Genomic DNA, 16075 nt, shown 5'->3' with positions numbered 1-16075 from the left:
TCTATCTATCTATCTATCTATCTATCATCAGCTATCTATCATCTATCTATCTATCTTTTCATCTATCTATCTGTCTGTCTGTCTATCTATCATCTATCTATCTATCATCTATCTATCTCTATCTCTCCATATGAGGGAAAAATATGATACTTACCTTCCTGTGTCTGGCTAATTTTTCTTAACATGGTAACCTCAAGTTCTATTCTTTTCCTGAAAATGACATTGTGATGGTAGATCTTTTTTAATTAATTTTTTAGATTAGCATATAATGTAACGGGCATCAACATGCCCAACACGGCATTGCTATACATCTATGTTGTTATATTTTGTTCTCAGTCTTTCCTCCCCTCCACTGCCCCACTCCAGCTGGCTCCTTTTCTTCTGACAGTCTTTCCTTCTTCTCTCTTATCACTGTTTCCATTACCTTCTCTAGTTCCCACTTCCCTTAAGTCTTCTTCTTCCCATCTTACTATTCCCCTTCTGCTTTCATCACACACACACACACACACACACACACACACACACACACACACATACACATACACACACTCACACACGTATATAATTTAAATCTAGCTTCCACATGAAAGAAAATTCGAAGTATTTGTCTTTCTCACTCTGGCTTCTTTGGCTTAACATAATGATTTCCAGTTGCATTCTTTTTCCTGAAAATGCCATGATTTCATTTTCTTGATGGCTGCATAACATTGCACTGTATATGTGTACCATGTCTAGTACCTAGACTAGTTCCACTTCCTGACTATTGTGAATCATGCAGAAAAATCCAGTTACTAAAGACACAGCTCTAAGCAAAGCGTTATCACAGCTACTTTGCTCAGTGTTAATAAACAACATGTGAATCAAGAACCAAATTGGAGCTCAGCATGTGTGTACTCATGATGGAACTCACACTTTGCCGCAAGCTTGTGAAAGCACACTTCAGACTTTGAACAGACTTAGCTGCCTTGAGTGAGAACAGTGAGATGTAAACTGTACTGAACTCTGCTCATCGCCCAGGTGTTCCGGGTGTGGGACATTCAGACTCTGTCTGTACTGCAAGTCTTCCACGACAGCCAGGGAGGACCAGGAAACATGCAGATTTACTCGATGGTGTATGATTCCAGTCATGGCATGCTCATTACAGGTAGGTGTGCCTGAGCAATAATAACAAATGACTCTCATATCTTGTGCCTGAGTAATAACAAATGACTCTCATATCTTGTGTTTTACACTTTTTTTTAAAGATAGCTCTTGAGCACTTACTATGAAAAAAAAAAACACAGAGAAGGGGAAATTACAAACACTGACTCACCACTGTAGAGATTTATTTCTGTTTCCCATCATTCTATGTCTAGGTGAATGAAATAGGCAACCACGCTTCTGAAAATACCAGGTTAGTTCTCTTACGATTATGACCCTAGGAATGCATAGTCCAAGTGAAGAAGGAAAGGGGTATGAAAATTGTTGCTGTATCTAGGGCTCTGTTTTGACTCCTGAATGCAGGCAGGTGGTACTATCTTAAAGCAGCAGCTCTAGCATGCACCAGTATGAGCTTGTTTTCCTCAACAAGGCAGGTTGACCCTATGCATTCTGGTAAGGAGTTAGTCACTTGGCAAGATAGGTTTGGACCTTCTCAACTACCTTTACTCCCAGATAAAGAGCAGCAGAGAGGTTAGAAGCCAGGGTGACAGCTCAATACATTGGTTGCCAAATTGTTTTACGACCTATTTGACAGATGCACTGAAGAGACAACCTTGATAGGCATTTAGGTCGACTACTGTCCACATGCATACCCTTCAGCTTTTAGAAGGAAAATGAATGATATTAATAGCCATTCTACCTTCTGGAACACTAAGCCAAAGTTGCGTTTCCTAAAATATATTTCTGCTGACCACCTGCTCTTGAGTTCCTGGAGGATTAATTAAGGCAGGAAAATGATTGTTGCTGTCTCTGGTGATAAATGTAATTATTTTTTATTTTGTGTTATATTTCCTGGATTAGAAGTGAAATATCACTTCATTCTCAATAAATAATTTTCCACCCTGTAAAACAGAACTTAGTGAGCTCTTCTCTTTTGAGCTCCTCCAAAATAAATATATTTATGACTATATGCAAATTCCCACCTTTAACACCCCAACTTGCAAGCTTGATTATTAGGCTTAACACTTCTGTCCAAATTATCAGTAGGGCAATGAAGGGCTAAAATTTCAAGACGAAGAAGACAGACAATGGAAAAAAAAAATCAAGATTTCTTTCCACTCACATACTTTTGTTAGGACCTCTGCTTTCAAAAGTACAGATCTCTGTGTTTTCTAACCATTAAAACTAAGGCCATCAACTTGACATCAGGATTACTTGGTGTATATTAATTTGCACTTAAATTCATATAATACCTTATAGAGTAGTTTTCTGAGCCATAGGGACAGCAGCCCTCACTCACAATGCTTGGTAGGATATGTCGTTACTGTCTCTGTCCTCATCAATATGCTTGTTGAGATAATAATCATTTGCTTAGTCTTTATACTTTTTCATTTTATCTGCATAACCACTCTATGAGGTAGGAATGTTAATTTCCAGTTTTATCAATGACAAAATGAAATATCAAACAGTTCAATTGATGAGAATGTTGGAATAGAGGTGGAATTAAAGCCCTGAGCTGCTGAGTCCTGAATACACATTCATTCTGTTCTTTGCATGATTTCCATTACCATAGCACAACTTGTCAAAAAAAAGTGTAAAACCGTCAGCTCTCCACAAGCCATTCTGGCTGTGTTAACTGTCAATATCATGTTAAAGGACCTACCAGGAAACTCCAAGTATGGCTTTGAGAACCTGGTTACCATCTGCCCATCGCATATCCATACAGAGGAGTTAGACTTGAGAAACATTACCTGATGAACCATCTCAGTCCTTTACATGTGAACAGATTATATCATAAAGTCTGAACACTTTAAGAACGTGGGAAGTATCTCTTGTTAAAGCTTCAAGTCTTTTTTAATAGATGTCCCATTTAGGGCCAAGCACTCCACAGTCTCTTATTCAATTTGCACATTGACCAGTTGTGGGTCTCTGAGTTAATCACCAGAAGCTTCTCTGATGAGGGTTGAGAGATGCACTAATCTATGGGTTTAATGGTAAGTCATTAAGAATCAGTTTAATACTAGGTGCATTTATCAGAATAATAGTAGTGAGTTTTTCCATAATGTCTATGACCTATCTATCCACGGGTTTTTGGCCCTAATAATGATGCCAGGTATGGGTGTCACCTTGTGGAGCAGGCCTTAAGTCCAATCAAACGTTACTCCCATAACATTTATGTCTCTATTGCACCAGTGGATGTATTTTGCCAAGTCAGTTGTTATTGTAGCTCACAGAATTTATAGTTGGGTAAGAATGGTGATCACTTTTCTCTTCTAGCAGTATGCTTAGTGCCTTTCAGTACTATGAAAGCTATCCAGGATGGATGAAACTTTGGGTGAGTTCTTTGAAGTGACTTGAGAATGTCAATGTATATTTCACAGCAATAAAGATCTTCACATCCACAAAGTAAGGAAGAAGTTTCATTCTTTTAAAAATTTTACTTTTGTTTGAACTACAGAACGTTTTGACATTTTTTGGTCAGTATTTCTAAATGTTACACTAAAATAAGGCACACAAGTATTGATTTGGAGAGTTAAATCATACTTGTAGTTTATGGCAAAATGGCAAATGTGGGAAAACTTGTTCTCCGTCCCATGATCATGTTAACCATATTATGATGATTCGGAAATTACTTTTACTTACTATTAATGTTGCCATCCACTGACTTGCAATCATTTTCATTCATTATATTAATCAGACCATGTTCACAGAAGACATTATCTTTTGCTTGCTAAAAGGGCTCTCTGATTCAATTTCAATCACCAGAGCAAGCCTAGTATAGCATCAGCAGAAGGCAGCGTCACCAATGTGTGCTCCATGGAGAGGCATTAGCGGACACAATAAGGGGAAAAGACTATAAAAATTAGGAAACTGGAGGACAGAATGACCCATACTTGAAAGATAATGACATCTCAAATGAGTGCTTTCCTCTGGCTGAATCAAATTTGCTGTGTTCATTAGAAGAGTTTTAGAGTGTAGTAGTGGGTTCTTACCTCATTAAATGCCGAGGCATCCATCTTACTCATCTCACCTACCAGCCAGTTCCAAACCCAAGTGGTCAGGTAACATCCTCTGATTCCAGGCTTCTGATATTGATAATTTAGATTTTTTTTTTTGGTCTTTTTGAGACAGGGTCTCCCTGTAGCCCCAGCTGATCTGGAACTCGCTATGTAGACCAGGCTGGCCTCAAACTCACAGAGATCTGCCTGCCTCTGCCTCCCAAGTGCTGGGATTAAAGGCATGCACCAGCCACCATGCCCAGCATGACAATTTAGATATTTTTAAATGTTTTCATTTATATTATATTTCATTTCACTTTTGAGACAGGATCACACTATGCAGCCCAGGCTGGCCTGGGATTTGTGATCCTAATCAGCCTCCCAAGTAAGATTACAGGGGTACTACGTCTTTCAGTCACACCCATTCTCCCTTCTGTTCCAGGATCAAGTGTTATAGACATGTACCCTTTGACTAGGATGGTACAAGACACAAAGCAGGTTCCTCATACTCATGAACGAGAAATCAATGTCATGCTTTACAACAAATATTTCCACCAAGTACTCACCATCTGCTCAGAATCCATAATTAAGGTGAGTTTCCTAATTTCCTTGGTCAGGAAAATGCTGAGAAAAATAGGATTTTTCTTTCCTTATAGGGAAAAAATTACATGATTAAGTGTATGTAGTAGTATGTGTAGTGGAATTGTACATTGAAGCCCTCTTTATGCTTTGGTAAATACATGGCAAGAAGCAGTTTAGTCAATCTCAAGGCACATGCTTAACTGAATAAAACCATATTTTATTAGCTAAATAGAATTTTAAAATTTTGTTTAATTATTTATTTATTTATTTATTTATTTATTATTTTACATGGGAGAGGAACACATGTGGAGGTCAGAGGACACCTTTCGGGAGTCAGTTCTCTCCTTCCACCACGCAGGTTCCATGTATCAAACTAAGGTCATCAGGCTTGGCAGCAAGTACATTTACCTGCTGAGCCAAGTAGGAATGTTAAAGGAAGTATATTAAAGCAAAAAAACTAGCTTGTGTTTTTAATTTCATTAGCAGGTCTATGCTATGAAGGAAAGGAAAGACATTGACAGGCTGTGCACCGTAACTCCTGCAGGTGCAGAATGTGTGCTAAGGCCATTAAGTTTGTAATCTGTTTAATTCTTATGAAAGGTCTGTGGACAGAGAAAGTCTTCCATTCTAAAGATGAAGAAGCCAGGACTCAAAGATAAGCAACCTGTCTTAGCTCCTGTGCTTAATAAGCACGAGGCTGGAATGGGAGCCTGGGATCATCTGCTGTGAACACCCATGGCCCTGCGCTCTGTCTCTCTAGCCTCGCCGCTGTTGTGTTCAGAGGAACAGTCTATGGCCATGCTAACTGTGTCTGTCACTGAAACCACTGAAACCACCCAGCAGAGATAGCTGGGGGTGTTTGCATCAATGTCCATCCTGTTATTTCATGAAGGCTTACTAAGAGGTGGCTGATGGGCCCGTACAGAGCATTTTCCAGGAACCTTAAAATTCCTTTTGTATTTTGACCTTCTGTGGTCATCTGCTGCAGATTTTCTCAAGACCTAACCCCCTGAGTTCATTTAATTATCACTTTTTCTTTTTGCTACTACCTACAGATGAAATAAGTAGTTCAAAACTAAAATAAAACCTGGCCCGCTTTCCTGTAATAATGATCTCTTAAGTGTGATCTATCTCCTCCTTGTGAACAGAAGATGCACAGGAGCTTCTAAAGAGTGTTTACCCCTATTGCACAGGGAAGGACTGTGACTGAAGCTTGGAAATGGGTGACCCCATACCCCTCCATGCAGCGGCCCACATTCCTTACATCCCTCAAGGACCTAATCTCTACCTGGAGATACACAGAGATTAAGAACATGGTCTCTGAACCAGGCTAATGTCACCTGAATCCTGACTCTGTTACTTCCCAAACAGTGGCCCTCATCTCATCATCTGGCCCCAGATCATTTCATCAGCCCCTCTCCTGCAAGGTCCATCTTTCATCTGACTTCGACAGGGACCCTTCTGTTCACTGCAAGAAGAGCACACGTGTTTCTGGCCCTCTGTACACTCTACCGCAACCCCACTAGCTCAACTAATACTGCCAACTGGCTTTACTTCTCACTTGCTGGCTGATTTACCTGAGCATATCCACCAAGTGGGAGACATGCAGATTGCACATAACTATGAACTCTGCCGTGTTTCCACAAAGAAGGAATGAGGGATCATGACATTTCTGGATCTGTTTTCTGTTATGCCCAGCCTGTTTCACAGATGGCTTTTGACTCTTACCCCAGGGCCTTTATCTCTCTTGGTCTGTCATGTCAGGGAACTATCTAGAATAATCAGTGAGCTCTTTCCTTAGGCTTTCTCACACAGCATACCATTCACCACACCTGGCTAATTTGGATGAGTGTCCCTGAGGACTGAATCTACTTTGATTTTTTTTTTTTTGTCTGCTGCACTTTTACTTATTGTATTTCTATCTTGCAGCTACTTTGTTTTCACTTCTATTGCTGTGACAAAATGCCTAAGATAATCAACTTAAAAAAGAGGAAAGGTTTCTTTTGGCTCACAGTTTTGATGATTTCAGTTCCTGTTTGGTTGGCTGAGTTGCTTTTAGACATTTGCTGAAGCAGCACATTGTGGAGATGATGTGAGGTAGCACAAGCTCCCCACCTCATGGTAGTCAGGAACTGAGAGAGGAAGGAGAGGGCCTGAGATCCCAATATCCCTTCAAGGTCATTCCCTAAGTTATCCAAAACCTCCCACTAGGCCCCCCTATTAAAGATTCTACCACCTCTCTGCAGTCCTGGCTGAGGACCAAGCCTTTAACACAGGAATCTTTGAGGGACATTACAAATATAAACTACCAGAAGTCACACCTGACTGCTCTCCACTGCAAGGGACTGCCTGGAAAAGAATGATTTGCAGCAGACACACTTCAGGATAGCACAGTGACAGTTACACAGAAGGCAACTTTTACCTTTGATCCAACCAACATGCTCAGGGCAGGATGGAAAAAGTAGTAAGTGTACAGAGTATTAATTTGGAAATTTTTAAACAGTAAAATTTTGTTCAGAAATGAAGGGCATATCTCAGTGGAACACATGATCATGTTGTTGTTTCTCTCTTTGACAGGTATGGGAACTTGAGAGTGGCCTCCAAATATACCAGATTCTAGACCCTCACGGATTCAATATTGAACTGACTTGCGCAGCTATTGACGAAACTGGATTTCTTTTTACCACGGGAGCATATAATGGTCAGACTAATGGTCAGAATATGGCACCTCTGCTTCAGTGTCCTGAGAGTTTGTGTGTAGAGTTTGGGGGACTGAAGAGAAAGTATGACTCATGCTGACATGTAAACAATTTAGAGAGATGGTTGTGTCTGGGCTGATGGTGATAGTCTCTTACTTAGTGGCCCCAAGTGTCTGGATATGGATGTGAAAAACATCAGTAACTTACATTCCATTCAGACAGTCGCTGTAACTTTGCACAAAGGCCTTTCAAATAATGACACTTAGGTATGACAATGCCATAATAAAACTTGCTATTTTGTATGCTAACCTATAAATGAATTCCCAAAACCCACCTTAACCATTAAGCATTTGTACATTTGTACCTAGAGTATAATCTACATTTTTAGTTTTAATTGCATAACTAAGTATAATAAATTAGTTCATTATGGAAATATACATCATATTATAGTTAGGAATAGAATATGAAAGGGATAGAAAGTCTTTTACATGTACCATATCATTTAAACCTGGCAGGGAATAGCTGTTAAGACTGACTTACTCTATTCTGATGCCTTTGGGTGCTTAGCTAAGGGTAGGCATTAGACTTGGAATTCCCTGCTGCTACTCCTGCTGGTGTGGTATGGTGTGGTGTGGTGTGTGTGTGTGTGTGTCTGTGTCTGTGTGTCTGTGTGTCTTTGTGTCTGTGTGTGTATATACATATTCATGCATGCTGAGAATTGAACCTAATGCCTTGTGTATGCTAACATGCACTCTACCACTGAGCTGCACTCCCAATTCATGCAATATTGTTACTCATAGTATCTTTAGGGACCAAAAAAAATATCCAGCCAATTTAGCATGGAATGCCCAGAGTTCTATACTGGGTGTAGGCTTGAAGGGACGTTAAACTTGGGAGAATTCTGAGCTCAAGTGTGACTCTGCTTCATAATATACCACAGAGCACTTGCAGGAGCTAGAGAACTGTAGGCTGACCCACCTTTTCACCTCATCTTGCTCTGATCTTCCACTAAAGAGCTGCTTTGTCCAGAGTAGACAATATGATCAGCTGTATACACTACTCAGAATATATTTATCCTAGGATATATCTGCTAAATAAATGCTTCCTCCTGAGCCAGTTGATGGAATGAGTGGGCATCCTGATGTGAACATCTGTATTTTGAAAATGTGAACAGAAGATAACACAGCAGGAATAATCAGGAATGCTGAATGGAGCTGTAGGAATACCTTGGAGTGCAATTGTTCCTCCCTAAAAACAGTGCTTAGTAAAGCATCCTTACTGTGCCATAGGCGCTCACTGTATCCATATAAAAACGACTAGAAATAGAGATGCCAAGAAATGTCCACAATCACTGTCAGGCATAAGGATTAACGAATTCCATATATAACTGGCAATAAAATTTGCAGGCAAACAAACCGTGTTTTACTTAGTTGGTCCTGCAGTCTGCGTTTCTTTTACATCTTTTCAGCTGGACCTTTTATGTAGGACAGAAGTTAAACCAACAGAGTTCTTGGGTCTAAAATACCCTGAATAGTAGGATTCTCTGACTTTCAGGGCAGGTCGGTCCACAACCATCAGTCTCTTCTCATCACCCCTCATCTTTACTCAGAGGAACTAAGTAGTATTCCTCCCTCCTCTCTGCCTCGTTTGGATGGTCAAAGTTCAGGATAGGAGGAAGTCTGGGCTGTGGGACTATATGTACCTGACTCAGGAATGAGTGAGGGTAATAACTTCTTTCAATTATTGTATGACTTATTTTCCCCATAAACCATAGAGTGTTTGAGCACAGAAACTGTGATTTTTCACTTTATAATCAGAATTCTTGCAGCTGTAAAGGGGACATTGGGAGTATTTAACATGGGATGCTAGTAATGAACAAACAAATGATGGGTTATGAGCATTGCCAACAGGAAAAGCCTGGCCCAGGGGAAGGAAAACAACACAGTAAAAATATTGCATGCCAGCAGGATTAGATCCGAGAGCTGAGAAGGGGGTTGGGATGTTAGGGTTAGAGGGAAAGCAGGGACAGAGGGTCCACTGACTCTAAACCTGCAGTGACCATTATAAAAACCCATTTGAGAAGATCCTTTTCTCCATAGGAATGAGCTGGAGACAGGCACACAGCAACTACTCCACTTGCTATTCCCTATGGAATTAATGATACAGAAACTGCCTGCATCTGTTAAGATCATTTTAACACAAGCTGGCTTGCAAATATAAGAAGGTTTTTTTCCCCCCTTACATTTCTAGAGACTGGGAAGTCCAATGTCATGGCTCTGAAAGATTTAGTGTCTAGTAAAGATCTACTTCCTGGTTCACAGTGCCTTCTTGCTTGTCCTTATATGGTAGAAAGGGTGAAGGGTACACTCTTGCTAAGACATTTTCTATAATGGCACTAATCCCATTCTCCAGGGACCCATCCTTGTGATCTAATCCATTGCCACCAACTTTATTTACACTGGGAATTAGGTTTTAATACTATGTATTTCAAATGTAAGAAAATATTCAGCACTCCCTTTTCCCCCATGTAACCAACAAAACAACTCCAACCTTGTTTTTTTACCTGCTAGAATTCTTTAAAGCGTATATAATTATCCAATAAGAGCCAAATTCCTAAATATTTCAGCACCTTTAAAATGTGCAAATCACTGGAATTGTCATTAACTATTAGTAATAATTATGGTATGAAAGAACAATTTTGTTTGGCAGAGAGATGAAAAGCACTAGAAAAATGGGCCAGAAAGATTGGCATGAGAAAAAAAGCTCATTGGGCTGATGAGATGGCTCAGCTAGTAAAGGTGCTTGCTACCAAGCCTAATGACCTGAGTTCAGTTCCCAAGACCCCATATGGTAGAAGGAAAGAACTGATTCCTTCAAATTGTCCTCTGACCTCCACACATGTGGCATGGAACATGTACAAAAAAAGCAAAGAAAAAAAGGAAGGAAGGAAAAAAGAAAGGAAGAAGGAAAAAAAGTTAAAAAAGAAAGAAAACTCAGAGAAAGTCTGAGGGTTTCCAGAAAACGGTTTCAGTCAGCTTTGTGTTACTATAAAAACACCCAAGAGAATCAAATTATAAGGAGGTTTCGGCACATAATAACTTATGGTGAGGCAGGGTATATGGTGGAGACTGCATTATCAGGGAGCAAAGCTTCTCAGCTCCATGGCAGCCCAAAAGTGAAAAGGAAAGAAGGGTCTAGAGTCTCACACTCAAAGTCTCCCCTCAAAGACGTGCCCTAAATGACATCAAGGCCCCTAGCCGCACCTCCTAAATGTCCTATTACCCCACAATGGCACCCAGCTGGAGACCAAACTAAAGCAAACACTCACTGCAGTACTGTTTTCTTTCTTATGAGTCTGCGACAAATCGACAAATCGAGCCACACAAACACACCTCATACACATGGCCTGGGAGACTCATCTGCCAGTCTTAGTGAAAATAATCACTATACGCCTGAGCTGCATATGGAGAGCTTTCATAAGATCAGTGTTCCTGAGCCAAGAATCAGGCTAATCTGCACACCATCTTACTCACAGGACCTTTTCTCCACACCTTTAGGGACAGTTAAGATCTGGGACTTTGGCAGTGGGCAGGAGATGAAGGTGTTGCCAGAAGAGAAGGGCTGGAAGGAGGAGGAGCACGCATTGCTGCGCCTGTTTTTCCTCAAAGCCCAGGTCAAGCAGCAGTACCTGATCCTTGCCTTGGAGCGCAACGGGACTATCAAAATGCTACAGGTTTGAGTCCTGTTTACATATTTGTACTGTAGGTGATCTTTTGGGTTTGGTGATCCCCATTCAATCTCTCTCTCTCTCTCTCTCTCTCTCTCTCTCTCTCTCTCTCTCGACAGTCTCATGTAGTTCAAGTTGGTTTTGAACTCAGTATGTACCCAAGATGACCTTGAATTCCTTATCCTTCTGCTTCTACCTCCTGAGTGCTAGGATTGCAGGCCTGCACCACCTTATTCAGTTGCATGATTTATGTGGTGATGGGGACCAAACTTAGGGCATCATGCATACTAGACAAGCACTTTACCAACTGAGCTACATCCCCAGCCTCATTCAGTTCCTCTTGCCAGCCACCTGAACATAGTGCTTATTCATCAACTGCCCTGTGATGCTTCTAACTAACTTTGCTCAGGTTCAAGCAAACACACACACACATACACACACACACACACACACACACACACACACACACACACACACACCTGCCTAAGCCCTGCCCATCACACTCTTGCTTTGCATCATTGGGGATCCCCTAAAGTGAGTATCCGAAAGGTTGAATTGACATGCTCCTGCCACTGTTTACATTGCTCTCACCGTCATTGGAATATAGTTCACTGTCCCCTCAGGATAACTTCCCAGGGTATTTTGTCCCTCATAACCCATTAAGCATTCAGAGATGCCCAAGTCACTTTTTCCATTTCTCACCAAAATTGCTTTGTTTATTTTAAGGTTAATGATGCAATCTGCTCAGGGTTGTTTGGGGAGGATTGAAATAGGCTAATTCATTTTTCCTGCAAATCTATTACCACCTAGGAATACTAATGCCTTCTTCAAATTTAAAATGAAGTCAACATCATTTATCCTGGCTGAGTGGATCTTACCCGGTCAGCCAGACCTCAAGGACTAACATTACCTTCGTTATTCTCCTCTGGAAGCTAAGATCAGAAAATAAGTCTTGCATAGGATCTAAGTCACGAAGTACCAACATTGATTTGGATGACTAATAACTCTACAGCTGGGAGAAATGAATGAAAAACTTCCAACTTGATATACTCTTCCCTTTTGCACAATCCAAAATGGCACTGTAGAAAGGAATGTCTTGACAGCCGACATAAAGCAGCATGTCAATGCCTTCTGGGGACTGGTGCAATTGATCACCATGCCCTTCCTAGCAGACAGTTGTCACAAGCACTGTACTTTTAACAGCTGCAGAAAGAGCCATGGTTCTGAACTGGGGATGTATAGATTTTTCCAGCCATGCATAAAGCCCTAGGTCCTATCTGTAGTACCCCATAAGCTGCATGTGATGGCACATGACTGTAATACCAGCACTGGGGAGGTAGAGGCAGGAGCCTCAGAAGTTCAGGATCATCTTTGGCCACATAGTGAGTCCAAGGCCAGCCTAGAACACAGAAGACCACCATGCATCAAAATTGTTTTAAGTTCTTCTCCAGCCATTTCCACTTGGACTACTCTGGTTCTCCATTCAGGACCTGTAGACTGAGCTTGGTGAGGACTGAGCACCTCACTTTTATATTTGTGTTCTTTTCCTACCCATAGTAGATGCTTGTTAAGGGTAGAAACAATAAAATATAAAGAGACCACTTGTAAGACAGACAATAATAAACATATGAGGGGCTTGGGGGCAAATTTTAAACCTAGTTGGCCTTGCAGAGCTGATCATATAGCATGTAAAGCAGACCAAAATTTCCACGAGAAGGCAGCCAGGGTTCACTGACACTATTGCTATTTTTGCTCTCAACGTTTTCCACAGCAAACTAGGGTTTTATTTTGGGGACTTACATCAAGAGAGGCCAAAGAATCCAGGCCTAGGCCCTGCCTGAGAAAAGGATCTAATGCCTTTCTCTGCTGGAACCCCAAAGCTCACTGTTTGGTCATTGTTGAGAGTCGTCATACCCAGACGCTGGTGCAGATCAAAGAATTCCCTCCACCATCCCCCACAAACAAAACTGCAGCTATATTTTAAAATTAATATAGATATAAGAAAAATAGAGGCTCCGGAACCACACCTAGAATCCTAAAGCTTTAAATAATTAAGGGCTTTTATCCATTCACAAGTTGAAGTTCTTATTTTACAAAGAAGGAAAATAAAACCAGATGTGGTGGCACACCCAGTGCTTAGGAGGCAGAGGCAGGCGGGAGTTCGAGGCGCTTGGGAGTTCGAGGCCAGCCTGGTCTACATAGCGAGTTCCATATTCCATAGCGAGGCCAGCTGGGGCTACAGGGAGACCCTGTCTCAAAAAGACCAAAAAAAAAAAAAAAGGCCAAGAAAATATGTGCTTTCTCCCCCTAGATTTAGATCATATCAGAACTAAGAGGAACCTGCAGCTTTCACTCTTACACCAGTAATCTCACTGCTCTAGGCTAGCTGCTTTTCATCTTGGAAAGGTTCCTGTTCTACTAGCAAAATGACGAGCCTTAAGATTTGGGGGCTTTTATTTCTATAAAAAATATTTTAAAACCCTGAGACCGATAGGGTAGAAGGAAAGAACTGGCTCCCACAAGTTGTCCTCTGACCTCCACACATATGCCATGTGTGAGCACATAAACACATATACACACAATGTAATGTTTTAATTAAAAATGAATACACTCTTACCAGCAACAACCAGTCAGAAAACATAAATATAATACAGTGAATGATCACAGTATAACAGGAAATAAAAATGCAAGGTACCTAACCCATCGTACACATGCACACATGAGCAACCTTGATTAAACTTAGTGAGCTTTGATTAAGGATGTGAAAGTGAGAGGGGAAGTATTGGGAAGAAATGTTCCAGAGTGAGGGAGATAAGAAGGAAAATGGGGGCAAAAATGGTCAAAACACATATACATGTATGACCTTATCATAAAGTAAATAAAATTGTTTTAAAAAATAAGGCACTTAAAATGAATTTAATAAAACTATGCAAGAGCTTTGTAGAAAAATTTAACATAGGACATTTAAAAGGCCCAATCCAAATAAATGGCAAGATATACCATGTTCACAGATGGGCTGCCACAAAGACATTTCTGTTACAGTGCAATGAAAAATGGGAAGTGCAAGGATAAGCTCTGGATTGTGAGGCCATTGCACCTGCGAGGCCAGGTACCTGGGGGAAGGGTGGAGAACCAATTGTGTATAGAAATCTCAATAAACCAGAAGAAAAGCAAAGGTCCCAATAGAAAGATGGACAAGGGACAACTATAGAGATACGGGTGACTGTGCCTCTGTTTTATAAACACGTGAGAAATGTCCTACTCACCACCAACAGGGAAATGTGATCCCTGTTGTATACATGTGGGTGCATATAGGTCTAATTTGTTTCTTGCTTTCAAGCAGGGTCTTGCTATGTAGCCTGGGCTAACCTGGAACTCTTTGTCTTCCTGCCACAGCTTCCCAAGTGCTGGAATTTTAGACCGGTGCTACCACGTCCAATGTGCACCACCATGTCCAGCTAATAGACTTTTTAGTGTATAGTGCTGGGCATTGAACCTAGCCTCTTGCCTGCTAGGCAGTGCTCCACTACTGAACTAGATCCCCAGCTACTTTGTTTTTTAGTTATTTTTAAAATGCTGCATTTCAAACCCATTAGATAAGCAAAAACATTATTAACTATTTCTATGTATTAAACAAGAATGTAAAGAAAGGTGAGAGTGAATGTGAAAAATTTTAGTGCGATTTCACAGTATCTAGTGTAGTTTATCATATCCATATTTTGTAATTCAATAATTCTACTCTACTCAGATACTATCAGAAGCATGGTACCTGCCCATCAAAACAAGCCATGAAAAACTGGCAACAACCTGAGCATCCCCCAGTAAGAGAATAGATAACACACAGAAGAAGACTCAGTCAAAAAGAAAAGAACTGGAGTTCCACACAATAACTTGTTTCAAACTCTGAAATAATATTGAGGGAAATAAACAAGATGAAGAATTCATGTCGTTGAATGACTGTCATAAATGGCTAAAAGTACTGGGAAGACTGTTCAGTGGTTAAAGTGCTTGCTACAAGGATAAGAGCCAGAGTTCAAAGCCCCAGAACCATATAGCATGCTGGGTGTGCATGGTTGGGAAGTGGGGATTCTGAGTTGGATTGAGAGATGCTGCCTTAATGCATAAGGTGGAAGGGGGGGTTGAAGATGCTTCCCAACATCAACCTGGGGTCTTATGTTTGTACACACACAAGCACAAATACAAACATGTACACATCTCACACATACTCATGCACACATGCACACACACATAAGCACACCACACATACATGAAAATGGGAAAAAATAAAATGACTAAAAACCTAAAAGTAATATCGTATATAGAAAGAACATAATGCATGTACATACAGAAATAGTAAAGCTTTCATACATATATAGAATGATATGTTCGGGTTTCTGGTTACTATGAAGAGTGAGAAGAAAAGAGAATTACATTTTTCAAAGGATAGACAAAGCTTGAGGTTTGATAGAGCTGGATGATTGATGTATTAGTTTGTTTTATTTTTTCTCTATTTAAAAACATCTCAAAGAAGGATAATTGATTGACTTTTCATGCACTCACCGAATTTCTACTCAAGGGTAAGGAGGATGATGCACTCCTTGTGGCAGTGTGGGAGCTACCTGATGTCATGCCTTACCTGAAATGTGGGAGTCACATTGTGCATCTGAGGATGGCAACTGAAGAGAGGGCTGTGCCTATTCCTTTCCCGGATGTCGAGCTAGTCATTCAGAAAAGCTCTACTCAACATGCTAATGTAAGTTTCAATTCTTGTTTTTTCCTTTTTTGTGGAGAATTTAGAACATATACAAAGCTATAGAGACTAATAGAGTAAAGTTGAATGCACTGTTACTCAGTATTAATTTGTTTTGTGTATGGCTACACTTCTTATACTTAGCACTCCCTGACAATCACCATCTGTGGATTTTTAA

The 16075-nt window shown here is 40.6% G+C and overlaps 1 protein-coding gene across 2 annotated transcripts in view; it reads left to right on the top strand.

The window, feature by feature from the left end:
* The window catches only part of Wdr64 (WD repeat domain 64), a 159834-nt gene that overhangs the window by 104481 nt on the left and 39278 nt on the right, over positions 1 to 16075 (top strand). For both annotated transcript variants that reach the window (XM_029554115.1, XM_008849176.1), the window contains exons 11-15: positions 1018 to 1144; positions 4582 to 4730; positions 7299 to 7422; positions 10978 to 11153; positions 15724 to 15900. In XM_029554115.1, the coding sequence (XP_029409975.1) occupies positions 1018 to 1144; positions 4582 to 4730; positions 7299 to 7422; positions 10978 to 11153; positions 15724 to 15900 (753 nt within the window). The remainder of the gene's footprint in view (positions 1 to 1017; positions 1145 to 4581; positions 4731 to 7298; positions 7423 to 10977; positions 11154 to 15723; positions 15901 to 16075) is intronic.

The sequence above is a fragment of the Nannospalax galili genome, unplaced genomic scaffold, assembly GCF_000622305.1.
Source record: "Nannospalax galili isolate Female #2095 unplaced genomic scaffold, S.galili_v1.0 scaffold543, whole genome shotgun sequence".
NCBI classification, from domain to species: domain Eukaryota; kingdom Metazoa; phylum Chordata; class Mammalia; order Rodentia; family Spalacidae; genus Nannospalax; species Nannospalax galili.
The sequence above is the reverse complement of the archived record's forward strand: the minus strand, read 5'-3'. Positions and strand labels throughout refer to the sequence as shown.